Here is a 27,383-nt window from a genome sequence, read left to right as displayed (position 1 = left end):
TAATTGATCTGTCTCGGGGGACAGAATGAATTTGTGTGGCTGCTGCCGTTTGGATTTTTCAAGACACAAAAGCACTTTGGTTTCTCTCAGAGTGAGGGCTTTTTCTACAGCCTCCATTTTAAATTAACATCCACCAATTACCAGAGAGAAAAAGAAACAAACCCTGTTTTGGTTTAGAAACAATGTTAATACATATCTTGTTGTTGTTGGTGATGTTTTCTTTCTACTCTGAAGGAAGACAAGTGCAAGCAAAAAAAGCCCAAAATCTCCAGTGCATGAAAAAGCAATGTTTTGCCCACCGTGTGTCAGTGTATCTTTTGGTCATTCGATTTTCCTTTCATGAAATGGGTATTAAAAAAACAAAAAAAAAGAGTGGTTGTTTGATTTTCGTTTTGAAATACAAAATTTAAAATTTAAATACAAGACGTGTTTTTCCTTTTCATTGCTATTGTCTCTGCCAGATCAGCAAACTTTACGGCAGCAACAGAAAGTTTGCTGGGATCAGACCTTGGCGCTGTAACTGAGGCCACGTCCACACGTACCAAAACAATCTTTTTCCCCCCGTCTGCCCTGGCATCGTTTCAAGAATATTTGGGTCCAAACGGAGAAGAAGAGCCGGAACATACGCATAAAACTTGCGCATTGTATACAAACAGACAGTATATTTTGCCCTAGTAGATAGAAAGATAATAGATAGATAGATATGTATTGATCCCAAAAAAATGGAAAATGATGGTGTTACAGCAGCAAACATACATCAGTCACACAGCCCAGAATATAAATATAGATGAAATAGGATACAATAACCCTAATAGGCTCAATATCTTCACCAGCAGGAATACAAGCGTGTAGTCCACCATTGTTGTTGTTAAGAGATGATGATAAGTAGTCAAAGGCTAGAGGTCAAGACTTAGAGGCGGCGTTTTCAATTTTTTTTTCATCCTGGGACCAGGTTTTTTTTAAAAAAGTCAGTTTTTAGCCAGTTTACAGGATTTGCTTGGAAGATTGGCCAAAATGATGCAAAACATGTACGTTTACACCAAGCATTTCCGTGCTGATGACCCCTGAAAGTCTATCAGCTGGCTTGACTCTCTTTGGGCAAAGTTGTCTGCGGCGGGGAGAGACAGAGAGTCTATTAGAAGCACTTTTCCGATGATGGATGAGCGTTACTGCACAGCTGCAAACTCAGCTTGACGACGTACATGTGACGTGAGCAACCTGTCTGAAAGTTGTAAATCTTCTGGTAGCTGAGCCAACAGAAATCTAAATCATTCCCAATCTTGCAGAGACGGAGAGTGTTTGTATATGTTAGGGGACAACATAGGCACAGGCAAAATATTGCTAACTAAAATGCTAGTCAACATTAGTAATTAAACTTAAACAACTAATGGAAGTTGAAACTGCCTGCGAGCTTCTCGTGTCTGTACGGTAATTTGTCTACAATGCGACGGTAAGTAACGTCTGCTACGGAGCCATAACGTGAGATGCAAGGTAATGGAGCCTTTTATACAATGTAGTGTTTCTTTAGACGTAAACAATGGACAAATAGAATCTCTAAACGCTTCAGATGGAAAGTTGATCGCTGTCAAAGAGACGCCAAAATGGATGGCAGTCAATGGAATGCTAACGGTAGTCATTTTATTTTTTGTTATATGAAATAATGAAAAATTAAAATGACCATGAATAGGAAAAAACACCTTCTATTTCTATTTCAAATTCTGTATTATACAACAACAATCAAGCAACCACTCGTTTTTTTGGTTTTTAATTCCTGTTTATGCAAGGAAAATTGAATGACCAAAAGATACACTGACCGCCGTGGCTGGCTTTAAGTGCTGACACTTTTACTTTGCCACTTCTCATTGTTTTCTCCAGGAGAAAGTGACCACAGCTCCTAATTAGAGCAAAACGGTCAGTCAGTCAAACCCATATCATCATATTAATTATGTAGAGTATCAGTGCACTGTAAACCCAGATTTAGTTGTAATTAAACTTTTTAGTGGTTACTTCTTATTATTTAATATTTTGTCAAAAGCATATTCATTACTAAATCACATTAGTTGGTTGTAATTATCAGCTTAAGTAGGCAGTGCACAGATCATATTAAGCACAGATAACTAAGGATGTTAAGTTTCTATATGGTAGGGATCATTTGAACTGTTCTGCACTGAAGTGGTGCAAAGGCTCATAGGAATATGTTCTGAATGGTTCTTTGAGTGCATTTTGATAATATGTATATACTTTTTCTTAACCCTTGTGTTATCTTCCCGTCAAAATTGAAAATCAACACTTTTGTTGAGGCTTTTTATCGATGTTTTTTACTTTTTCTTACGTTTATGTACCTTTTTTCACCACATATGACGCTTTTTTTCAATGTTTGTCACTTTTACACGACACACTACGTAACACTGACTTATTAACTTTAGTTTAGTTATTTTTGGAATTTATGGTCAATAAACCTCAAATTATACCTAATTTTTGAGTTAGAAAAGCAGAAATTAGGAATTATTTTGACTAAAATAAAGGAATGTATGTTGATGGATAATCACAGACTGGAATATGTCAACTGTTACTCAATACTATTTCAAAACCACTTCAAAGTTGTTTTTTTCAATTGCTATAAAATTGAATAAGACACCCCAAAATGAATGAAAGTAGAGATTTGTACTTGCCAAGGAGCGTTGTGTGGAATCAATCATGTTATTTTAGGTAATTACAATTGGGACCATAGATATAGGAAAACAGGTCCATTTGACCCGAGGACAACATGAGGGTTAAGTAGGCTTTTCAATGCAGGACTTTTACTCATTGTAATGTATTGTTGTTACTGTTTCTCCCACCACTGGTATTAATAGAGAAAATAGAGGAAGTGTTGGATTCCAATTAATGAATACCAATTAATTGCAATTAAGTGATCTGGTATATCCCATTATGTATACGTTTCAGGTATTGATCAGGCTACAGAGCCCTGAAGACAAACATTTACAGACATGAGCCTTTATTCTCCCTGAGGTTTGAACAAACACACACTCACACACACACACACACACACACAGAAATACAGTATGTGTTCCTTCACTGACCGCTTGTTACCCAGACTTCCACGTGTGTCTGTGTTGGACAAAGCTGTGGACTCTGGAATAATCCCTTTGTGTCCGTCGCTCACATCAGACAATGCAGAACTGGCAACCCAGCAGCTGCAGCTGAGCCATATATATACTGAAAGTGGGGGTAACTGTCTGAGATTTACATGAATCCCACAATAATCAAACAAACTGTCATTGTTTTCTTTGTTTTTGCCCAATAAACATGTAAATCAGACAGCTATAGCTAGGCTAGCAGCTTCCCCCTGATTCTAGTCTAAGCATTTACTGATTCAATTCAACAGAGCTCGGCCACTTTTTGAACAGCTCTAGTTCCGGAAGGGATTTTCCCCTTTCAAATGTTCCATTGACGTTCATAGATTTCAATGGTAGCTGCTGGCTATTGCTGTTCGCAGGTTTGCTATTGCGGTAAACATTTCCATGGTAACAGCGAGCTCCACCAATTGGAGACGTCGCTGTTACGTGTAGGATTGCTGGTAGTGTACTTCTCCATCGGGAATATAACATGTTTTTCTTAAAACAAGGTTGATATAATAAGGACTTCTGGCTTCTAAGGGAGCTCGTGGTCAGTCTACCTCAGATGGTTTTGACATCATGGCTACTATACTATACTATATTATATAATAAATTTAACTTTAAAAATGTAAAAATGTAAATGTTAAAATTTAAATTTTTACTTCTGGAACCACACTGTTGAGCTCTATACAGTCAGTTCCTTAAAGGGGCATCTAGTGGCCATTATTGGAACTGAAGCTGAACACAATTATTCACAATACATTTTAAATTAGATGATTCTTCTTACACTTAATATAAAACATTATTCAGTGTATATGACAATGACAGTGGTATCAGTTGTTCTAACTGTGAATGTCAATGACTGAACTTTGCTGTACGTAAGGCTCTGGTCCGGCAACTGTCTGTCATGGAAAGCCTCTGCAGCAGATTTCTGTTTTCCAACTGCCTCACCAAACACACACAAACACACATACACACACACACACACACACACACACACACACACACACACACACACACATTTCTGCTACTAACCCATTACATTACAGTGTACAGCAAGGAAAACTGAATATAAATGACAAAAATACATATTGTTTCTCTCAGGAACTGACCAATCAGCAGCCAGGATGATGCCCAAGGTAAATACTGCTTTCACTCACCTATTTAGAAAAAACAGCCCAAACTGTTTAAAGTGTTGTTTCTTCTGGTTTCTGCTTCTGATGGTTGCCTATTTGTAAAGAAGAGACTTTCATGAGATATTACAGTAATGGATTTAGGTTGACATTTTGACATTTTAGTGCAAAGTATTCTATTTGTACATATTGTGTTCTAAATATGCATAGAGACTGCGCTCTACTGGTTAAAACCCGGGTTTTGCAATAGAATTTGGCTATTGGCTGAGCTGTTGCTGGGTGACGATTATGGTGCAAGCTTTTGTCACCAAACAGCTACTCTCGTATTGCCAGACTTTTTCCACAGCGCTGTGTCAGCACTAGATTATAGTCTTGTGATTCTTTAAACCAATCACAACCGTCCTGGGCGGTGCTAAGCCCCGATGGCAGAGGTAACGAGTGGGATAGGACGCAGAGAATGTCAGGTTTTATTCCAGCAATGTACAGCCGTTGAGCTAGACTACCAAACAACCACTCCCCGCCCGCACACCCCCACTGTTAACAAACCTGCTACATGCTACATTTAAATAATGAAATGAATGATAAATAACACATTAACAATAAAAATGAATGGCATGAACGGCATTCCCTATCTCACAATGTTAATGCAGTGTGAATTTACTTAATTACTTAATTTTTCTGACACTAAAAGAGTGCAGCACAAATGCCCTGTCTCGCAGCGTTAACAAAAGTAAAAAAAACTAAAAAAAATATATTCCTTTTGTCAACATGGTTTTATAGAGCATTTGGCCTTGGCGGTCTGCGCTCTTTGAGTGCCCTTCTAGTTTTTGTAATAGTTTTTTCTACACAGACCCTTGCTGCCTCACAGGCCTGCTAGCTGTGGACTGTTTTTTGTCAGAAGGTTTAAATAAATGAATTCAGGTTTTAAAAAAACTCACTGATCTCACTGAGCAGAAACCTAAATGATCTTTATCCATTCCTTCATTAGCTGAAGTCTTCTTTCATTTGACAGTTTTTGGTTTTGACTCTGATCCTCTGTGTGTGTGTGTGTGTGTGGGTGTGTGTGTGTGGTGTGTGGGTGTGTGTGTGTGTGGTGTGTGTGTGTGTGTGGGTGTGTGTGTGTGGGTGTGTGTGGTGTGTGGTGTGTGTGTGGTGTGTTAGCAGCGCAGCTGGCTCAAACGTCTCCAGGGAGCGTGTTGTCGTTGAGAGGGCCCAGCGTCCCAGGATCCCCTGCAGCCGCCATCGTGGTGAGACATACCACACCAGATCAAGTCATATTATTCTTCAGATTAATCTTGAGGCAGTAATCTGTAATCTGTGGCTCCTTTCACTCCCTCTCCTTATCTCGCTCTCTCTCTCTCTCTCTCTCTCTCTCTCTCTCTCTCTCTTCAGGCCAGAGTGGAGGACGGGGTTATCGGCTATAAGGATTTGGCAGCGTTACCAAGAGACAAAGCCATCCTTGATATAGAGAGACCAGATCTGATGATCTACCACCAGCACTACAGCTACAGCCCACTGGAGGTGATTAAATATCATGTTTCTTCTAGTAGATGTCTAGTAATATTCTATATTTCTCTTCATGTTCAGAATCAAACCAGCAGTGAATGTATCTACTAACAAGAATTGTGTGGTTAACACAGCCTGATATATCTTCTTTCTCTGTGCCATAAAAACACTGTTCCTTCATCTCCATGAACATACACTGTAGTTTGTTTTGACTCAACCCTACATACACTGTCTTGCTGTCCCAAATTCTCACTAAACCATCAAATGTGGATTAATTGATTGATGTCTATATTTTATTTTACATGTAAATAAAAATTAAACATCAGAAAAATAGTAATAAGAAAACAATTAAACAACAAAATAAAACTCCCTTATATCCGGTACTTAAAACCCTCTAATTACACACGCAAAAAGAAGTAGGCAGAAGTAAAACTTACATACTCTTACCCCTTTCTACCCTTTCTACCCTGTTAATTAAATTGATTATTACAAAATAATATGTCTAGAAAGATAATAAATCTATCATGGATTTATTTTCTTCTAAAAAAATTGTCCTCAACAAATGGACTTTTTCCTCCTGTTTATTTGATAAAGGTTTGATAAAGGTGTTTTAGGAAATAACTTATACAACTAAACATTTGTAGTTTGTTTGTTTGTAGTTTGTAGTACACAAAAGGAGTCTGTTTTAGATGCGTTCTCACTGGGTTTAGGGGTGGCGCCTGGTTAGAGTGGAGGCAGGAGGCTGGACATAATGTGAATGAACAACCAAGTCTCTTGCCCTTATCTGAATTTGTCTGAGGATTTCAGCGTCACTCTTACCGACAGATGTTTCCGAATCTCGTTGTCTCTCTAGTTAGAAATTTACGTTGGCATCTTTTTTCATCAAAACGCCCACTCGTTTGCTATGAATTCTCCGGACAATGAGCTGTTCTATTTACACATGGGCTCAATCAGACATTACATTATTGAACTTGGCATCTGGCATGGTAGAGTCTGTTTAATGTCCGGTCTAACTGATTAGGACATTAGTATTCTCACATACAGCTCCTCTGGGTAATGTCTAGATAAGTTCAGGGTTGCGGTGCAGTGTGAAAGGGGCTTTAGAAGTAGACACTGTGGCTGGTCTGACAGTCGGTTAGTTTATCGGTTGGTTAGCTCTGCATCTGGCTGCAACATGAGACATCAACCTGCTGTTTAGAGACCAGACAGCTCCTTACCACAGCTGAGACCCTTTGTGTGTGTGTGTGTGTGTGTGTGTGTGTGTGTGTGTGTGTGTGTGTGTGTGTGTGTGTGTGTGTGTGTGTGTGTGTGTGTGCGTGTGTGTGTGTGTCTGTCTGTCTGGGTGTATGGGGGGGGGTATGTGTCTATATACAGTGTATAAGCACACATCTACACTTCAATAAAGTTATCTTCAACAAAAAAAAGAAAAAGAAATATTCGTCTACATTAAAGGGATAGTTTGGCTCTTTTAAAGTGGGGTTGTATAAGGTATTATCCGCTCCAGCGCTCCCAGTTTGGAGAAGCAGCCATGATTACAGGACCGAAACCAATAGTACTGAAGCCATTATTGATGCTCTCTTCACAGTCACCAGACTCCTTTATCAAAAACAGTAATATTACCTTGCGGAAGACGTGAGTTGCTGGTCTACTGTTGCCCCGTTCGGTTAGTTTGTCTGTGTTATTGACGGACTTTGGTTAATCCAAACTAACCCTTTAAAAACAAATTAACCAACTGTCATCGGAATTATATATCAAGAATTTAAAGACTTCTGAATCAGAAGGATTTAGAAAAGCTCAGTGGGCTTGACTACTATACCCACTACTATAAAGCCGTCTTTACAGGTCTCAGATCAGTCTTCACTAAGACGAGGAGGGACCAAATTAGTCCAGTTCTCAGATCATTGCACCGGCTTTCTGTTTGTCAAATAATTTACTTTAAAACACTCCTGTTGGTTTATAAATGCATTGAATGGTTTTATTTCTGATCTGCTGCTTCGCTATGAAGCATCTAAATCTTACAGAGAGTCTGGTTCAGGTCTCAGACGGTCTGCTTCAGGTCTGCTTCCTGTACCCAAAGTCTTAAACCAGAGAAGCAGCATTCAGTTTTTATGCTCCACATATCTTTAGCAAGAAATACATGTTGGCTTGTTTACATCAGAGTTGTGTACAGTATGTAGACCTGGGTTTGTTTCTGTGGACCTTCTTCCTCGTTCTCTGAATCTATATCTATACTTATTTGAGTGTTTTTAATCTATTTTGTTCTTTCCTCATCAGAGGTCCTTGTCTCCTCGCTCCATCTCTCCTCCTCTCTCCCCGGAGGTAAGACCCCCCTCCCTCTCTCTCTCTTTCTCTCTCTCTCTCTCCTTATATTATCATCATCAGCATCGTATAGTTTATCTTTTAGTTTTCACTCTTCCTGTTTACATCGTGAGGGTTTATGTTTAGACCTGCAACAGCAACATTATCTCCAGTTAGCAACATTACAGCCATTATTGAGCAAGTCAAAGGTCCCAGCACCTGACAATCAATAAGTGAATGATCAAAGATGATCAAGAACTGATATTTAAACTAATCGATCACAGAGGAAGTTCTTTTCTTAACTTCACAGACTGAAGTACATTTACTCAAGTACTGTATTTAAATGTGTTGTATAGATACTTGTACTTAAGTATTCCTTTCCCTGCTACATCTCAGAGGTAAATCTTGAACTTTTTACTGCACTACGTTTATCTGACAGCTTTAGTTACTTTGATGTTTTACTAGTAAACATGATAATATAAACTACAATGCAAAAGATTAAACCAGTTCCCAACAAAACATTAAAAACTTTTAATCAAGGCATCAGCCCTCCACCTGTCTGACTCCTGTGTTTCTCTGTGTTCACAGAAGGAGTGCAGGGAGTGGCTGGGGAGCCGCTCTCCTGGAGGTTCCTCCCCTTGTTCCACCATCCAGACTAGCAGGACACACAGCACACACACACCACCAACACCAAACACACCAAACACACCACACACACCAAACACACCAAACACTCACTCCTCTGGTACCAAGAGCACCATGCAGCACTTCCACAGGCCTGGTAATGCCTTTTTATTTTCAGCTTCTTCTGCTACTCTTTATTACAACAGTGCATTAGGGATGTAGGTAAAAAAAATAATTATCTAATAATTATCTGAAAATGGGTACTATTGTGAGAAAAAAAATCTCCAAGATTACAGTCATAAATGTATGAGACAAAAATGTTGTATTTACTGGGAGTATATTATTGGACAATTTCACCACATCTTGTTGCAGATATAAAAACAGTAGTTTATATTTTGGCCGATAAGTAGCCTAACAGAAACATTGTTTGAGTTTGTCCGCCAGAGAGCGCTGACAGGTTCATATTTACACCAAACGTAGTCACGATTCTTTAGTAACCAAATTTAAGGGATCTTTATTATACATGTTTGTTGAGGTTATGTGTCTATATTATAAAATGAGTTTTAACTGAACCCTCAAATGTAGACATCAGCATTTTCCTCTTCCTCGTCTCTTTCCTCCATCTTACCTCATTCTTCTCTTCCTTCAGAAAATGGCTCCAACATCTATAAGAAGCCTCCTATCTACAAACAAGGTGTGTTACACACATGTTTACAGTATATTTCAGATATTTCAATCCATCAGGACTCAGTCAGTAAACATTAATGACAGATGAATGAAGCATTAACACATGGACACTGGATCAGAATGTGGAAAATGTATCTTTCATTTTATTTTGTAACTATGAGCTTGCTGACCAGAGGTGGAAGAAACATGCCTATTCAGGTCTTTTTATTGCAGTAAAAGTATTAATACCACACTGTGTGTGTGTGTGTGTGTGTGTGTGTGTGTGTGTGTGTGTGTGTGTGTGTGTGTGTGTGTGTGTGTGTGTGTGTACAGATGCGCATGTGTCCTCTCAGCTTCCTCAGGGGAAACACATTGAGGATCTGATCATCGAGTCTTCAAAGTTTCCAGCAGCTCATCCTCCGGACCCCAACCTGCCCTCCAAGATAGAGACTGAATACTGGCCCTGCCCCCCCTCCGTCGCTGTGATTGGTACGACCCAGGCCAAAGCGCGCGCGCACACACACACACACACACACACACACACATACACACAGTGAAACACATCTCATGCTGCATTCCGTATATGTTAGAAAAATGGGATTTCCACATTTTTGTTTTAAAAATCCAGTTGACCTTCAATCCCTACATATGCTTCATGAATTATTTAGTCTAGTCACCTCCCTTCTTTTCTTTGTTTTCCTTTCTCTTCTGTATCTACTTTCATTGTCCTATTCCTTTTCTCTCATTTCCTTTCACTCTTCTCACCTTGTTTCCTTTAATTTACATTTTCTTTCCTTTCTTCTCCTTTCCCCTCTTTTCATTGCATTTTAATGTTTCCTTTCGTTTCCTCTCCTCCTCCCTTCTTCTATCTTTTCTTAAGTGTTTCTTTTTCTTTTTGCTTTACTTTACTTTCTCTCCCTTCTTCTACTGTTTTCTCTCCTTGTTTCCCCTCTTCTCTATCTTGGTTATCTCTCCTCTCCATGTGTCATCCTCTCCTTGTCTCCTCTCCTCTTCTTGTTTCCTTTCTTTGTCTCCTCTCCTCCTCAACTCATTTACTTGTTTCCTCTCATATGCCCTTGTTTCCCCTCCTCTCTATCCTTGTCTCCTCCTCCCTCTAGAGAAGGAGTGGAGGAAGAAGGATCAGAGAGATGAAGATGTGGAGGAGGATGGAGAGCTGGATGATGAGCTGTGGGGACTGAGAGCACTTCAGAAGCAAGAACTCAACAAGGTAGAGGACCAGTCAGTGTACCGTACAGTATCTAAAAGCTCTGTGGTGGTTACATCAACCGGTATAACTCATCAGATTATAACATCTCCCTATCTCTCTTCAGATTCAGTCGAATCTGGGGAAAATCATCCTTAAGGAGGAGTTGGATAAATCTGCAGCTCCTCTGAGGAGGAAAACTCGCTCACTACCGGATCCACATCAGCACACTGGTACATTACTGTCACTACTGTAATCACACACCACACACACACAAGACACAGCGCTGTATGAGCTCTACTGAAGCATTCGTCCATGATCCAAAAAGAGTTTTATAGGAGGCTCTAGCTTTTTTAGGATTGTTTTTATTGATTGGTTCATTGGTTTTATGTAACAGCAAAACCAGAAAGCTTACAGGGAAACTGGGTGACACCTAATGGCCCGGATGAATACAAGCAACTTCTTCATTTAATTCAATTAACAACTGCTTATACAGTTATGGAGGAAGTACTCAGATCCTTTACTGCAGTAAAAAAAACAAATACAACTTCTTAAAATTATTCTGTTACAAGTAAAGGTCCAGCATTCAAAATCTTTCTTTGGTTTAAATAATGTGTTACCGTGAAAATGTGGATAAAGTATTAATTGTTTAAAAGTGTCCCATGACTGTTATACTATTTTATATTCTATCATTAGATTATTTTTACACATGCATTAATGTAAAAGCAGGAATTTACTGCTCATTTTGAAGTATTAACTAATTTATTATTAGATTGTAATATGATTGTGAAAACAGTGAGAAATTACTGAGTCCAAAGTGACTTCTTCACAATGTTTGTGTGGTCCAATCAACAGTTCAAACCTCAACATTATTATTAATGCATTACAATTGTTAACAAGGACCCCTGGAGGTTTGATGTTCTCCACTCTCTTTGCTTCTCTTTGTAATTTCCATCCTCATTTTCAGGGACCAACGCCTCCAAGTCTGTGTATTTCCCAGCATCTTCTAAGAGTGGCCTGTCCAGGGTGAGTGCTGCTGAACAGGAACGTCCAATAACAGCAGAGTTCACAGAAGATGGTGACGAACATGTTTCTGTTTGTTTTCAGCTGCAGTCAGCAGAGTTCAGCACGTCTGAGAAAACTCCAGCAGGTACAAAGATCCTATTTGGAAACTTGTCTTACTCTCTTTTTTGCCATATCAATATTGAATGAATGCATGACATTTAGATTGATTTTTTGTATTATTATCTGGCGTTCACGTCACCTGCTGGGCTCTAAAAAGATTGTAAATAATATTTTCTATATTCCCTCTCTTCCTCTCTTTCTGCAGATATTCAGGTACAGTCTGATTCATTCATGTTTAAACATGTTTTTGATAAGTGTCTGTGTTACTGATAGTGACTGATGTCTCTGTGTGTGCGTGCTTTTGCGTGCGTATGTGCGTGTGTGTGTGTGTGTGACAGAACGGAGACTCCAGGATGGATAGAGGAAACTCTCTCCCCAGCATGTTGGAACATAAGGTGACAGCTCTATGCAGTTTGTAAGATAAGATAGTTGCAATGCAAAGTCAAGAGTGCACATATAAAATAAAATTTAGAGTTTGGCAATTTTGGCCGTCACCATCTGTTTTTTTTAAAAACTGGAAATGACTAGTTTTGGACAAGAGGGTGGAGCTGGGGAGGATGACGGGGCCAAGCCAGTGTCGGTCCTGTTTGCAATGGAGCTGTGCTAAGCTAAATGCTAAAGAGGATGTTACAAAACAAACAGATTTTTTTGGGTTTGTGTCATCTACTGGCTTGGTTACAGTTATTCAGAGATCTTGGTTTAATGAGACACAAAGGGATATATACATTTTGATTTGGATTGATTCCAGGTATTAACACATACAGGAATTACAACAATTATAAATTTATGATACCAAACAGATGAGAGAGTCTTTGTTCGGAGTTTTTACAGAATAGACTCAAGTGCTGGCACAGTGCCACTGAGCACTGAACAAGAAATTTTAGCCATCCAAAATGCTCCAATTTACTTTGATAAAGTTCAAACACACAGTGAGAGGGTCAAGGTTTAAGATGAAAACACGCACAATACCCCAAAACAAGTTTACAGCTATTTTAGTGGACGCAGATGGATACCCATTGCTAAACCTTAGTCCCAATTGACAGGTGTGGTCATGCCCCTAAAGCATCCCCTGCTTTATCATCATTTTTAAAATAAATGGGACCATCATTTACAAATTGAACATCATGCTGTATTGAAGAAGATTTGAAACTAGTGTTTGAGGCCGTAAACGCTTTAGGAAAATGTTAATTAAGGTAATAAATCAAGTGAAAAGTAGGGTCTCTTCCACTTTTTCCACTTTTCATTATTTTAACAGTCTATGGGTTTGATGAATCCATGGCGTCTGTTGTGCTGAAATAGCAGATTGATTTGTCTTGATCTATCTGTAATTCTAGAGTTAACTGAAGTCACTAATGTAAGAGATGTAACATCAGCGTCATCTTTATTAATTTATATTACAATTTATTGTAGTACATCTGTTGATTGATTGATTGATTGATTGATTGATTGATGGATCTTTGTAGATATGCCCTTATGAGATGCTGGTGGTGACCCATAGAGGGCGACGCAAACTGCCCCCTGGTGTGGACAGAACCAGGCTGGAGGTAAAACAAGAGTGTGGTCTCAGCTTTCCACCCTCCTTTGAAACTAGTTATAAAGAAGGTTAGGTTATCAGTTAGTTTCTTAGGTAGTTTTGTTAGTTCATAACCCTTATAAAACACCAAAGTCATACAATAACACAAACTTACCGATCAAGGCAGCGGTAGACCAGCAATTCCTGCGTTCTACTGGTTTTGTCAAAGTAGCTGGGGGGCTTTGATGAGAAATGGATATAACAGTTTTAGTTCCCCGGGATGCGGGCGTGCCGGCCGCCATCTACTGTAGGTATACATGGATAAGTACCTTATACAACCCCCCCACCCCCTACAAAATATCTGAACCATTCCTTTAAACTATGTTTAAAACAAACCTGATCTTCTCACTAGAAGATAGACTTCAAGAGCTGTTTGATTAATTGATTGATTTATTGCTTTTCTTATGAGTTACAACCTATTATCCCACATTTCCCAGAATTTTTAATATGTTTTAATGATCTTGACTGGATTAAATGATCAGCTCAGATATTAAGTGGATGTTATTCACTGCACAAGACTCATTTCCTGTCCCTCTGTTCATCTGTCTTTCTCTATGTTCCTCATCCCTGCAGAGACACCTCTCGCAAGAGGAGTTCTTCAGTGTTTTTGGGATGCCCATTGAGGAGTTTGACCGCCTCTCTCTCTGGAAGAGAAACAACCTGAAGAGGAAAGTCTGTCTCTTCTGACACTGCTGAGACCACATCTCTCACAATCCCCCTTGCTCTTCCTGGATCACTGCAGGATCCTGAAACCACACAGACTCAATATTATCAGCACCACCACCATCATCATCACAGTCTGGCGCTCAGTGAGACGTCAGGTTTGAGTCACAGTGAAGGTTTGAATGAAAGCAGAGGGGTTTTAGATTCCTGCTGCACGCCTACAGAGCTTCTGTTTAATAAGCTTCAGTTTCTAAACTACAGAGCGAGCACAAAGAATCAACCTGCCAGAGCAAGTTAAGGTAAAAAAAACTCCACCAGAGACCAAAGCAAACTCCAGTGGGTTTAAACTGGGGGTGAGGAGCCCGGTCACACCAGCATTTTTAACATCAGATATTTGAAAAAAAATAATTTTATTTCGGATAAATCGCTGCAATCAATTGATTCCAAAGGCAAATTAAATGTGTGATTGTTTGCATAAAGTTCCGGGTTGAGCAACTTTGACTTTGTTTTAATCTCTTTCAGCCCCGTATTACTGAAGAGTCCATCATATTAGCTGCGTCACCATTTATATTTAGAGTTTTTTTTATATAAACTCTGTTCTGCTGGAATTTAAACTTCTCCCTAAAGAAGATGCACTCACACAGGAGGTTGATTAACATTTTCTCTAGTTAGCAACTGAGCTACGTAGCTGACTTGCTACTGATAGGTTTCCGAGCTATTTTGGCTGGTTAATGTTACCAGTTAGCTCACCAGCCAGCCGATTTGTTCTCATTTACTGGTGTGACTCAGCACAATGTCGGGCTTTCTTCCAGTTGGACATTTGTCCTGTTAGAATCTGCTGGTAATAAATCCTCTGGTTTTTACTCTGGTCAGCAGATAATCTGCTCTTCCTATGTGAAGCTGAGTTGTTCGGTTGTAGTGATGGAATTTTGGGAAAGTTGATCCCCAACAGCTGGCTCTACTGTTGATATCACTGGAGTCTTTCTGGGTCAAAGAAGGTTCATATGTTTATCCCTCTAATTTAAGTCTTAAAAGTTGTCCATAGTCTAGATTAAACAATACAGATCATACCATCTGTAGACTGACATGAGGCTACAGACTGAAGCTGCAGGCTGATGTGCTTCTGCTGTTTGTTCGGACAGAGATCTTTATTTCCATCCGAATGCACTAAATATTTTATTATGAAGCTTCCAGCCATAGTCGGGCTTTTAAACAAACATTCCTGCTGACTCTGAATCAGATTTTGAACACAGATTTGATGATGTGGTTTAGCCAGCTATGATGTCACAATGGCAGCATTTCGTTCCCAGCACCTACAAAGAAAAACAAGGAGACAGTTTGGTCACAGTAGTCTGATGTTGTTTTCCCTCTGCTTTGCTTTCTAACTTCATAAATTTAGGAAGGAAAACCTTTAAAATACCTTATGAGACGTCTAAACATAACTTTGAGAGGAAGTTTATTTTAGTATTCAGTTATCAAAGCTCCGCCACCTTCAATCTTTCTCAAGTGTCTCAAAACACTCAAATACATTTTAAATCCAGCTTTATATCAGGGTGAAGCAGATCAAACCTTCAGACTGTTTATCACCAGATCCATCTCAGCTCCTATTGGCTACGATGAAACTGTCTCTTTCGCGTTTTTTCTTCGTAATAAAGCAAAAGCCACTGCCCTGTTTTATCTCAGTATATGCACACAAAGAGAAATACAAAAACAAATTAAAACCAGAGATTTAGAGCAGCGTATCTCTGTCTCTATACAGCTCTGGTTTGTCCAATAAGCAGGTTGTAGACATTTAGTGTTGCTTAGTGACCAAACCATGTGCAGCTATTTTTTAATATTACATAGAGAAGTGGCATGTTTGTTATTAAAATGACAGGTAAAATCAAATGAAAAAGTGACTTATATCCATACATGAATGTTGAGAAAAGAAGGGAAGACTAGAGGTGTGAGTACAGAAAAGAGACAAAAGCGACAAGTTTTACTGGACTTTTCTGAGGTTTCTAAACCAGAGGACAGAGGCATGATGAAAAATACCTGGAGAACATTTTTCACCTCAGCACAGGAGTTCAAGCAAACTAGAAGTGAACTGAACATGTTCGTCATTGCCACACAGACACCTCAGTACATCTTTTGTTCACATATATCTAGAAAGTAATATCCATCAGCATCATATCTGATCTCCAGAAACATGGATTAGTTAACTTCTTTAACACATTTAATTTATTAAAAGTAACAAAGGCATTGTTTTTTTTACTGAACCTTGATCTGAACGGAAAATGTAAAGGTGCAGCGTGTTTGATTTGATCTTTTAGTAAATCTAATTAAAACAGCTAGTAGCTTGGTACAATGGCTGTAAAGAAATGGAACGATTGTTGAGCTCCATGCACCCACCAAGAAGAGGATGTAAACATTTCAAAATCATTTTTTCAGTAGTTTTTTTATTCCTCCTGTCATGATAAGCCTTCGACATTAGTTAGATCATATTTGTGTGCATACAAAACAGAAAAATAAGTAAAGTAATAAATATTAAATAACAAAAAAACCTTATTGTCTCTGTAAATTTGGTTCAGTATCACTCAGAGTATTTCTGACTTTCTGATATTAAACTCAAAGTATAAAGGGCCGTTCAGAAAAGTATTGCTAATAAAAAAAATACCATTTGCAGTCACGGTTTTTATATAACAATTCATTTATTATCATGTGCACAAAAACCACAGAAAAGTCTGATATCAGGCTCCCTCCAACAATGCTCATTAAATATGAATGAAAAGTTAAGTAAAACATAAGTAAAAGTATATCAAGGTGAATGTGACAGTGCTTTCAGGTGTATCTGTCATATTTAAGTTTGTCTAATCCATGAAACAAATTATAAAATGTAAATAATATGTGTTGACATATAAAGTATTAAGAGCATAATATAATAACAAAAGAAAACAATATAATACAAGCTGGAACATTATTCCAAATGTTATCCAAACATTTCAGAGTCTGTCAGTCTGTTCTCAGGTGTTTACAGTCGTTGTGTTATTGTTTTTCTACTAATGTGATCTATTGAAGGTAAAATGAAACTCACAGCACCTTTTAAATCAGATTTCAACAGTCTACTGTGTGGGGTTTAAGGACAGCTCTTGAGAGTTGGTCAGGATGAATTTATTCTCACTGCAAATGCCAAAATCACCGCCACCACATCCTGCATGACAAACGTCTGCCTCGCCACCACACGCTTCCTGTATCTGTGAAAAACGTTTAAAAAAAAAGAACCGGAGTGAAAAAAATCGGTGGACGAAGATTTGTCAGTTGGAGTGAACGAGCATTGGTCACTTTACATTGATGATTTCCTTTATTATTTCTTTCTTCGTGAGGAATGATTCTGACGCTATTTGACGATACAGAGAGCATTTACGCTTTGTTCTGATTGGTTGTGTGTTGTTAGAAACAGGAAGTGGGTTGCTGTGACTAATGCCATGATGACACAAAGATTGTTCCATGTTTTTGTTTTTCTTTCTTTTTGTACATTTGAAAGTGTTTTTTTCTTCTTTTTCTATTGAATTATTTTAACACGCAGGGCGGCTTTGTGGACGCATGTCACCGTCAACGTGTCAGATATTTTAAGTGCTGCATGCATGATGTCATGATGATGATGTCATATTCTTATTTAACTAAATTTAATTAAATAGACATAACTTCACTTACAGGTACAGGTTCAAGGATCAGAGGCACGACTCTGGATTTGAAACCATAACTTTTTGAAGTAAGACGGAGGTCAAAGGTCAGACTGAGATCAGACGTCATTGACGGTGACTCACCTGTCCCAAGCCGCCCTGCTGTTGTACATACTGAACCACTGAATAACAATATCAATATTGTTGTTTTCATATATGGATGCAGGTGATGTAACAGACGAATGGTGATGTGAATGATTAACATGAGTTACAATAAAGAGCATTTCTATTTGCTTTGAGGAGACTGTGTTAACATTTCTGTACGCAGTATGTATCATATGATACAGTACAAAAATCACCAGTTTTCGTTGGAAGAATTTTGTTGCTAACGTCTCGTCAGCATGCTCACTATGACAATCCTAACATGCTAATGTTTAGCAGGTATACTTTGTGCCATGTTCACCATCTATGTTTAGAGTGTTAGCAGGCTAACCTTAGCTAATTATCAGTAAACATAAAGTCAAGCTGAAGCTGATGAGAATGTTATAAGTTCTGCAGGTATTGGTTGACCATGATGAAGGCGATAGATGAAAAGTCAGAGGATTGTCTGAGGAGAACATGAATCCATCCAATCGTTGTTGAGATGTTTCATTTCGGACTAAAGTGGGGGACAAACTGGTCTTTCTAATTATGGTCAATTAAGGGATTTTTGACAGCAAGGTGAAGCAATAAGATTTTCAATGTAGTCACTTAAAACTAATAAAGATTTGGTACTCCTGCCTGCTTCTCCAAACTTGGGGCGTGCCGACTGCCATCTACTGTAGGTAACATACTGACTACGAATTAGTAACTGAAACAAACCCACTTCAAAACATCCAAACCATCCCTTTAAGACATATATACATACAGTATGTATGGAACAGTTTTTTTCTCAGTGAGGTGTTTGACTCTCTCTCTTCAGTCATATTGAGTGTGTGTGTGTGTGTGTGTGTGTGTGTGTGTGTGTGTGTGTGTGTGTGTGTGTGTGTGTGTGTGTGTGTGTGTCACTCCGTCCTCTCTCTCCTCTCTCATGATGTCACAAAGAGGCCGGACTCAATCTTCAGTGCTTCTTCACAGAGCAGAAAGAAAGAGAGAGTTCACTGAGGAGGAAATCTGTTCTCTGTTTCTGTTGCTTGATGTTTTTGACTCTGGAGCAGAGAAATGAGATTGAAGATCAGCAGCAACTGAAACGACAGACAGACATGGACAAACAGAAAGGTACTGTGTTCCCTTTATTATACAAGCTACAGAAAAATATTACAGATGTAACACCACAGAAACACACTCACATGTTTTTTACATTTTGGACATTTTACCTGACCAATGGTGCATTTGATTTTTATTCATTTTAAATGTTATTTCAGTTTCTTCTGGGACATTAAGGAGTATCTTCTATACATCTAATGAAATAAGTGTCAAATGTGGCTCATGCGTCTGCATGTATACTGTATGTGAATTTGACATTTATTCTATGCCTTGTTACATGTGAATAATTACATGGAAAAGATAAGATAAGCCTTCGTTGATTAATAATTAGAAGTACTGTATACAAAATCAAATTCAAAAAATGTGCAATTAAAACACGCAAGTTCATAGATTTGTACTAAACGTACATATGAGGTGCATACAAATTTGCACTATTTAACTTTTTATTTATAGTGTGTACACTTTACTTTCTCCCTATTTAGTATTTATAGTCAGTATAAACATGTAAGAAATGGTTTATAACACAGTATATTGTATTTGGAAACACATTAATAGTTGTTAAATGTTCAGTAATCATCAAAAAGTATGACTTCTTGTATGAAGACATATTTAATATTATTTTTTGTCTCTGTCTTTTATAAATTAAATTGTCATTTATTATCTGTGTATACCGCAGTTATGGGTGTTATCTAAAACAATAAAAAACGTATCTGCAACAAAAACTACATTGTTGTGTGTTACAAAGCACACTCACAACTACTGAATAACACACAGCATAATGACTTTTAATTTGACAAAATATATAAATCCGTCAAAACTATGGAGTCTTTCTCACCCTAATGGTATGTTAACTACAGCAGCACAACAATTGGAAACACCCGTCTGTCCTTCATCATTATCATCCTCATCATCATCATCATCACTTCCTCCTCCAGCTGTCCTCAGGGGACTGAGTTAATAGACTGTTTAGATTCTGAGTGTGTATAAAGTCTCCAGACCAACAATTTAGCATTTTCCTCCGTTACAAACACTCTGACTGTTGTACTCACTTTTGGTTTTACTGTATGACTTCATGTGTTAACCGCTTCCAATGTGAAAAAATCCAGTTCAATCAACTTGGGTTTGATTTTGGTTGTTTTGTCAGCCCTTTCTATCAGAAATAATAAGAACAGTCTGTTTTTATGCATAATTTCATTTCTGCATAAAGCAAACTTGACTGGAAATTTAAAGAAAAAGGTGTAAAAGTGTTTCCTTAGGGAATAGATGATGACATACGTACACAAAGCATGAAGAGCTGAAAACAGGAAATCTGCTGAGCAAAAAGTAGACTGTAACCTGCCTCACATTATATTAATGTCATATTTCCATCATGTTTTCCTCATGGTTTTACATCATTTGAGCTCTTTCAATCAGCTCTTCTTCTTCTTCTGCAGTGGTTTAATGGCACTGACTGGAAAATTAGCTCCACCAGCTGTAGATAGGCCTACTAATATTAACACAAGCTATCATTCATGTTTCAGTTGTAACATTTTCTGGAAATTTGAGTAAAGTTTTTGCAACATTTAAATTTTGACTTAGCTCATTAACTTAAGTCATAGCTGAGATCTGTTAACATTAAATGATCAGCTTTATAAAACAGAATTGATTCTGTATTCTTTAGTAACAGTTTAGCACTCTGAAGAGAGCTTTTTGTTTATCATAAACTGTTACACCACAAAATAACGCAGTTACAGCAGATAATTATATTGTATGCTATCGCTTGGCCTTGGAAGTAGTGCTCGGTTAGTTCTGTAGTGAAATTCGTTGGTTTTGGTTTTCAAATCTCTTTTTATACTGTGTTTTTCTTACTGCAGCTCAGAAATGCAAATGATTCTATTTTTACCAACCAGAGGATGAAAGAGAAAGCTGCTCCCCACCCAATAACACACTAACGTTTTCTAAACCTTTTAACTTCAGCCAGCTACAGGATTGGCTTTGACCAGAAAGACTCAAATCTCAGCTTGAAACTTTGTGTTTTCAGTGCACATAAAACGCTGTGAAGTGTCTTTGAGTGTTGCAAAAAGTGCTATGTAAATAAAAAGCATTATTATTTGTTATTATAAAACCCAGACTATCTGACTGGATTCATGATAAAGGACTATAGAAGGAAGAGAGGAAATGTGCTTTTAGTATCTTGAGTTATCTGGATCACTAAAAACTCTAACTGCAGGAGCATGCTACATATTTTATTCACATTTGGAATGAAATACTTCTTGTAATTTACATACAAAGGCATCTTGAAAAAACTAATTTTGTTTTTTTGTTCATTTGTTTGTTTGTGTGCTTGTCGGTTTGTAAATATGTTAAGTCAATTTGTCAGTTCATAAGTTAGTTTATTTGTTTGTTACAGTAATTCACTAGAAAAATGTCTTTGACCTCAGCCCTGAGTTAGACAATTCAGTAACTGAAGACAAATATTACAGTAAGAAGAGAACACCAACAACCAACATAACTTTTAAAGCATTAGAGATTACAGCAATGCCAAAATAATTCTGTGAAATAGATATAAAAAAGGCTGTGAATTCTGCTTGTATAGTTGTTTAAGTTTGTAGGTGTTGTTGTTGATGTGATTGTTAATGTGTGTGTGTGTGTGTGTGTGTGTGTGTGTGTGTGTGTGTGTGTGTGTGTGTGTGTGTGTGTGTGTGTGTGTGTGTGTGTGTGTGTGTGCGTGTGTGTGCGTGTGTTCTGCAGCATCAAAGGCAGAAACAGGAAGTGATGTTGATGGTCAGATAGGCAGCGCAAACTCTTTATTTCTCAGTCCAGCAGCAGTTTTTCTGCTGTGAAATCTTCCTCTTGTTTCTGAGTATGTTGTTGTTGTTCTTGATATGTTGTTAATGTTTTTTTCATGTGTTGTGGGTATGTTGTTGACGATGTGTTGTGGGTGTTTGAGGTATGTGCAGCTCAGTGTTTAAAACAGCAGCAGGCTGATAAGCAGACTTGTTGAATCCTTAAAGTCAGCAGAGACGAGTTAATCCGAAACATTTAACCTTCGTCTCCCACTCCTTCAGAGAGTGACTGGACTCACTCTGTCCTTCTGAATGGAGCTCAAACACAATCACTGTCTGTTTTCTCTGCATTTTCTACATTTTCAACTCCCTTTTGATGATAATTCCGACTGTTGTGAGATCAGTTCAGTCAAACTTCTCAGGACCATTCACTTCAATTTGGTTTTAACCAGCAACAGGAAACAACAGAATTCCTCCTAAAACCGGTTACAGCGCTTTCACGTCCGGGAATGGAAAAAACATGCTCTGGTTTATTGATATTTCTCTAAACCGGTCTTTCTTTATTTCTTTAAAGATATTTCTTTAAACTGCACCATCGTCTTGGGCAATGCTAAAGACGACCCCACGGTGCCTTGGTGCCTCAGGAAGGAACTTGTTTTGGTGTAACGTGTACGTTAAAAAGTTGTTTAAGTCGTGCAACACAAAACTCAGATTTTTGAGCAGTTAACCACAGTCCTCATAAATCCACCAGAGAATAAAAGTCCAACACAAAGAGAGCAGAAGATGACGGACATCTGGCCGAGAACAATGACATTCGACGGAATTTTTGATGCCAACAGAGCAATCCCGGAAGTAGAACGTAGATGACCTATGATGTAATAACACAAGTTTGCTATGCATTTAAAATGTATAGTCTTTTTAGGAAGTTGTAATGGGTATTGAGGAGGTACTAGCGGTCCTTTGGTGGTTCTCATCATGCTGTAGGAGGGTCTGGCTCTTTCAGGAGGCAGACCTGTTAGGTTCTCGAAGCGGTTCTGGGTCTTTGGTTCTAGTCATGCTGTAGGAGGGTCTGGGGTTCCTCAAGGGGCGCTGGACGTCTTTGAGAGGTTGTGAGGATGTTCTAGGTTTTTGTTGGTTCTATTGTTCTATTGTTGTTTCCATTTTTTTCTGTGCCTTTTGACATTTTTGTGGAATTTTCCTTGTGTTTTTGAAGCTTTTTCTGACATTTTTGTCACTTTTTTTAACATTCTTCTTTTCTTTTATCTCTTTATCTTTTTTTTCAAATGCTATGAAATTAAATAAAACTCCCAAATTTGATGAAAGTAGCCAACTGATGATTTATTTTACTTGTGAAGAGCGTTGTAGAGAACTATCCATATTGCTTTTTGTTGTTGAAAATTTGGTAAAAAACAAAATCAAATTTGTGTTATAGAAACTTTTTGAAAATGGGTCAACTTTGACCCGAGGACAACAGGAGGGTTAAGAGGTTCCAGCTGTCATTGAGGAGGGTCGAGGAGTCCGTCTGGTGGCGGTAGAACTCTTTCAGCTCAGTGAAGACGTTCTTGAGGTCCTGTAAGTTGTTCTTGGTTTGCTCTAGGAAATTTTAGTAGTCACTGAGGAGGAGGTCCATTTTGTGGTTCAAGTCAGTAGGAAAACTGAGAGGAAGATTCCTTTGGTTCCTTCAGGAGGTCCTTGTGGTTCTTCAGGAGGTTTAATTTGTCAGTAAGAAGGTTGAAGAGGTTGTTAAAGATGTATCAGTAATTACTGAAGAGTCTCTAGTGATCCCATTGGTGGTCACTGAGGTGGTTGTACAGGTCCTGTAGGTGGAAGGTGTTTACAGAAACCAACACAACCCTGTTGTCCATCAAACCAACGAAAAATGTCCCTCCTGATGGAGAATTTGCCGCAATGGCTGCAATTGTTTTCCAGTGCAGACACATTCTTCCTGTATCTCAGTTATTGTACAAGGACCTTCAGTTAAATGATGTAACACATACACACACATACACACTCACTCTTTATTCTGTGTCAAACATTAGCAGAAGCTTATCAGTGGGTCTCCGTCACATCAGTCAACATGTGAAGGCCAGAGCATCTGAATATGTGTGATGGGAAATTTAACCTGAACAGGTGCAGTCAGTTGGCCGTTTCATTAACAGAATCAATGACCTGAAAAACAGACAGCAGCTCCAGTGTTTCACCCTTCAACACCTTAAAGTTAGTTTTGGAACAAATATCACAGGAACATGAAGTCTTCTGTTACTTTAAAATATCTGATGAGGAATTACGGTGAGAGCTAGAAACTTGTATGTTGAAAAGGACATTTTTATTCATTTAATGTTTTCATTCAAAAACACACAAAAATATCACTTATAGATGTTTACAAGACACACACTTATAGACACACACTTATAGATGTATACAAGACACACCTAAATATGTGTGTACATATACCTATAACCTATACAGTCAACAAACAAAAGCTTGTGTGCAGAAGACGAGAGAGCAAAAGAAACAGGATCCTATTATAAATGATGAGACAAAGCATAGCCATAGAGATATGAGTTGTATAAGAGGAAAATTTTTGGTTTGTATTTGTATCTGTAGTGGATAAGAAAGTGAGGCATCGCTGCCTTCAATGATTTCAGCTCTTTACTCTTCTGAAGCCAAAACACAAAGTAAGTATTCATTGAGTGAGAGAGAAACAACAGCTTCATTCATGACACAAACACAGACATGTTTTATCAACCTGCTGACGACAAACAGACCCCCGTCAGTTTCTGTGTGTTCATGACTAGTGAAACTCGTGAAATGAGGACAGAAATGTTTATCTAACAAATTTACTTTTTTTTAACTTTGATTCTAATACATTTTTTTTTTAACTCAGCTTAATTAAACATTACATTTTCAAACAAACCTTGGTCAAACTTTACTTTAAATCATAACAATAGCAAATCTTCACATTTGAGAAGCTGGAAACAATGACATCTTTTTTTCATGAAAAATGACTTCAACCATTAAAACAGTTTCAGCTGTACATTCATGTGTTTTATTTCCAAAAACTTAATTAATTTAATTTGTAAAGTAACTACTAACTAAAGCTGTAAATCAGGGAAGTAAAAAGTACATTTTCTCTTAGAAGTAGGAAGTGGCATGAGAACAAATTACTCAAGTTAAGTACAAGTACCTCCCATTGTACTTAAGTACAGTAAGTAAATGTCCTTGTGTAAATGACTCATTGCTCTGCTTCTCTGTCAACAATTAGAGTGACTCCGAGATAAAGTCTGTCAAACTGTGGTGGTGATTATTCCTGTTCTTTCCAATTAGCGTTTACCCCCTAAATGAGGCCAAACAGGCAGACAGCTGATGAGTCTGTGGGTCCAGATGTTCACCTGACTCTCTTCCTGTCTGTCCCTCTGTCCTTAGTGCTGGCCAAGCTGATCTGGGATCTGCAGTCCTTCCTGTCTGTTCTGGACTCTGAACAGAACCTGAGTTACAATGCTCAATCTCAGAAGAAATCCATTTCAGAGCTGCTGTCCAAACTGCAAACAAACGACACTCCTGGTAATAATAATAATAATAATACTCACAATACTACTACTATTACTACTACTACTGTTGCTACCACTGTTACCACCAAAGCCAGAGTAATAGTGCTGGTTTCTGTAGAAAATCTGTAAGCTTGCTGCAAAATATTTGCACTTGAAACATTTGAAACAAGAAGGGCACACGGAGAGCGCAGACCTCCGCCAAGCTAAAGCCCTATCTCACATGTGTAAGGGAAAATTAATTTCTGTATTGGCCCCGTGATGCAAATCCACACCAAAATGTAATGGGTTCTTCCTTGGCCAATGCTAAACCCTTCAACCAAGGTAAATTGAAAATCGAGCCAGTAGTTTTTCCATAATCCTGCTGACAGATAAACTAACTAACCAACAAACCAAACTGAAAACGTTACTTGGCGGAGGTAGTTATTCAAATACTGAAATGAGATGAAGTGGTAGTTAAAAAAAAAAATTAGCCTACTGCGGTTGAATTGTAGTTTAAAGAGCAAAAGATAAAAAAAAAAAAAATAAAAAAAAACTACTCCTATTACTGATAATACAATTTCTACTATCCATACTGCCAATTCAAACACTGCTTACTACTTAGTGGAAAAAGTTAAAATTATCAGAAAAACCTTTGTGTGCTCGCTGCTTAATATACGTTAAACTTTTGAAATAGATTAAATACTGAAAGATAAATGGCAATTAAAATATAATTACTGAACGATGTCAGCACTTAATTAAGTAAGCACTGAATGGGAGTTAAGTGTTAATTTAAGTGTCAGCACTGAGTGAAGTTGAAACCGTTAAAGTGACAGTGATTGCAGCAATAATGTACTGTAAACAGTGGTGTCAAGCACACACGCCAAATGATAATATCGCCCACATAATAACCCAATACAGCAGACATGACAACGTAAGATTACACAGATTAATATCCTGCTTTTTACTGAGTTCAGGTACATTTTCTGAACATAAATAAAAGGTTATAGTCCACCAAGAAAATTGCCTTTTCCAGGCAACTGCGGCGCACACTCTGACACTGAACGGCCCTTTGGAGATGAAAGCAGTCAGTGTCAGTTAACCACTAAAGGAGGATAATTGTCACTTTGTATGTGATAAATGTAGTTGAAATTTCAGGAAAGGGCTGGAGACCGTTGAAGTATGTGCAATGTTAGCAGCTGAAGTGTCTGTTGACTGCAAGATGTGAAAGTAGTTGAAATAGTGTAACCACTTCTACCACTAAAACCAGTTAGATGTGAACAAACGGTGATTCATCTACTGCTGAGGTTTACTGCCAGAGATGAATATGTCTTTTGTGTTTCTAGTGGAAGATGCTGAGTACATGATCATGAGCTGTCCATCATCGTCTCCTGGCAACGAGCTGGCAGACACACCTGGGACAGGTAACACGGAACCGAAATCACAAGACATGTGCACTCAGAATTTCGTATTTCTGATCCTTCAACTTGAATTGAAATGAGACACATTCCAGATTATTTTGGTCAATAGTCTACTGAATATACAAATTCATGTTGAACTTAAAAACAATGTTGTAATGATAATAAAGGTGGAAATTGAAACATGTTACATGTTGTTTGTGATATCAAACCCAGATGTGTCTGCTTGTCCAGGAGGTGTCCAGTCTGAGCTGGTCTTAAATAAGGACTCACCTGTGTGGCTGACAAAAGAGGTGAGTCACCGCACACATCTCCCACATTTCTCACCCAATGCATGCATGCTCAATTATTTCATAGACTGCCGGATAGTTGAATCTCTAGTACATCATCATTTATTAGTTAATTATCTACTTTTTTTATAAATTTGATTGTGTAAAGTAACTATAGTTATCAAACAAATATAGGAAAGTAAAAAGTAATGCATCTTCCTTGGAATTTACACACAAAACATATAACGAGTGTATTAAAAAACATTTTATTTTGTTATAAATTAAACTCCCCATCAGTTTATACAAGTGCAGCTTAAAATGTTAGTCCATTAATCAATGAGTCAAACTATTTTGAAGGGTAAAGTCATTTTTCTTGACATTTCTGCAGTTCAGATTCAGATTCTCTTGACAGTGTTGTTTTTTTACTCCGTTTGACCTCATGATGGTTCATGATGTTTTTTTAGATAACAGGGGAAGGAGAAGGAGGAGGGTTTGTGATGTGGGGTCAGTAATGACAGACTAAATCCTCCTTAGGTTAGGGAGGAGACGGCGGTGTGTGTGTGTGTGTGTGTGTGTGTGTGTGTGT

General features: G+C 38.1%; 2 protein-coding genes across 10 annotated transcripts in view; both read left to right on the top strand.

The window, feature by feature from the left end:
• dmtn (dematin actin binding protein) overlaps positions 1–17,872 on the top strand; it is a 30,508-nt gene extending 12,636 nt beyond the window's left edge. For 2 of the 7 annotated variants that reach the window (XM_032516672.1, XM_032516675.1), the window contains 15 exons: positions 2,947–3,012; positions 4,224–4,257; positions 5,418–5,499; positions 5,645–5,773; positions 8,033–8,077; positions 8,645–8,837; positions 9,330–9,374; positions 9,680–9,835; positions 10,465–10,574; positions 10,678–10,783; positions 11,518–11,700; positions 11,881–11,888; positions 12,014–12,070; positions 13,139–13,219; positions 13,822–17,872. In XM_032516672.1, coding sequence (XP_032372563.1) covers positions 4,247–4,257; positions 5,418–5,499; positions 5,645–5,773; positions 8,033–8,077; positions 8,645–8,837; positions 9,330–9,374; positions 9,680–9,835; positions 10,465–10,574; positions 10,678–10,783; positions 11,518–11,700; positions 11,881–11,888; positions 12,014–12,070; positions 13,139–13,219; positions 13,822–13,935 — 1,320 coding nt within the window. In that variant the 5' untranslated portion in view covers positions 2,947–3,012; positions 4,224–4,246 and the 3' untranslated portion in view covers positions 13,936–17,872. Of the gene's footprint in view, positions 1–2,946; positions 3,013–4,223; positions 4,259–5,413; positions 5,500–5,644; positions 5,774–8,032; positions 8,078–8,644; positions 8,838–9,329; positions 9,375–9,679; positions 9,836–10,464; positions 10,575–10,677; positions 10,784–11,517; positions 11,701–11,880; positions 11,889–12,013; positions 12,071–13,138; positions 13,220–13,821 lie in introns of all 7 variants that reach the window. The other 5 variants (XM_032516677.1, XM_032516676.1, XM_032516678.1 and 2 more) reach the window with 5 other exon arrangements.
• Positions 17,873–18,670: 798 nt separating this feature from the next.
• The window catches only part of si:dkey-220o5.5 (actin filament-associated protein 1-like 2), a 19,775-nt gene continuing 11,062 nt past the window's right edge, over positions 18,671–27,383 (top strand). The window contains exons 1-4 of one of the 3 annotated variants that reach the window (XM_032516622.1): positions 18,671–18,830; positions 25,010–25,147; positions 26,457–26,534; positions 26,766–26,821. In XM_032516622.1, coding sequence (XP_032372513.1) covers positions 18,749–18,830; positions 25,010–25,147; positions 26,457–26,534; positions 26,766–26,821 — 354 coding nt within the window. In that variant the 5' untranslated portion in view covers positions 18,671–18,748. Of the gene's footprint in view, positions 18,831–25,009; positions 25,148–26,456; positions 26,535–26,744; positions 26,822–27,383 lie in introns of all 3 variants that reach the window. The other 2 variants (XM_032516621.1, XM_032516620.1) reach the window with 2 other exon arrangements.

Source organism: Etheostoma spectabile, chromosome 5 (assembly GCF_008692095.1).
Source record: "Etheostoma spectabile isolate EspeVRDwgs_2016 chromosome 5, UIUC_Espe_1.0, whole genome shotgun sequence".
NCBI classification, from domain to species: domain Eukaryota; kingdom Metazoa; phylum Chordata; class Actinopteri; order Perciformes; family Percidae; genus Etheostoma; species Etheostoma spectabile.
Note: the sequence above shows the minus strand (reverse complement) of the source record. Positions and strands in the feature narration are given on the sequence as shown.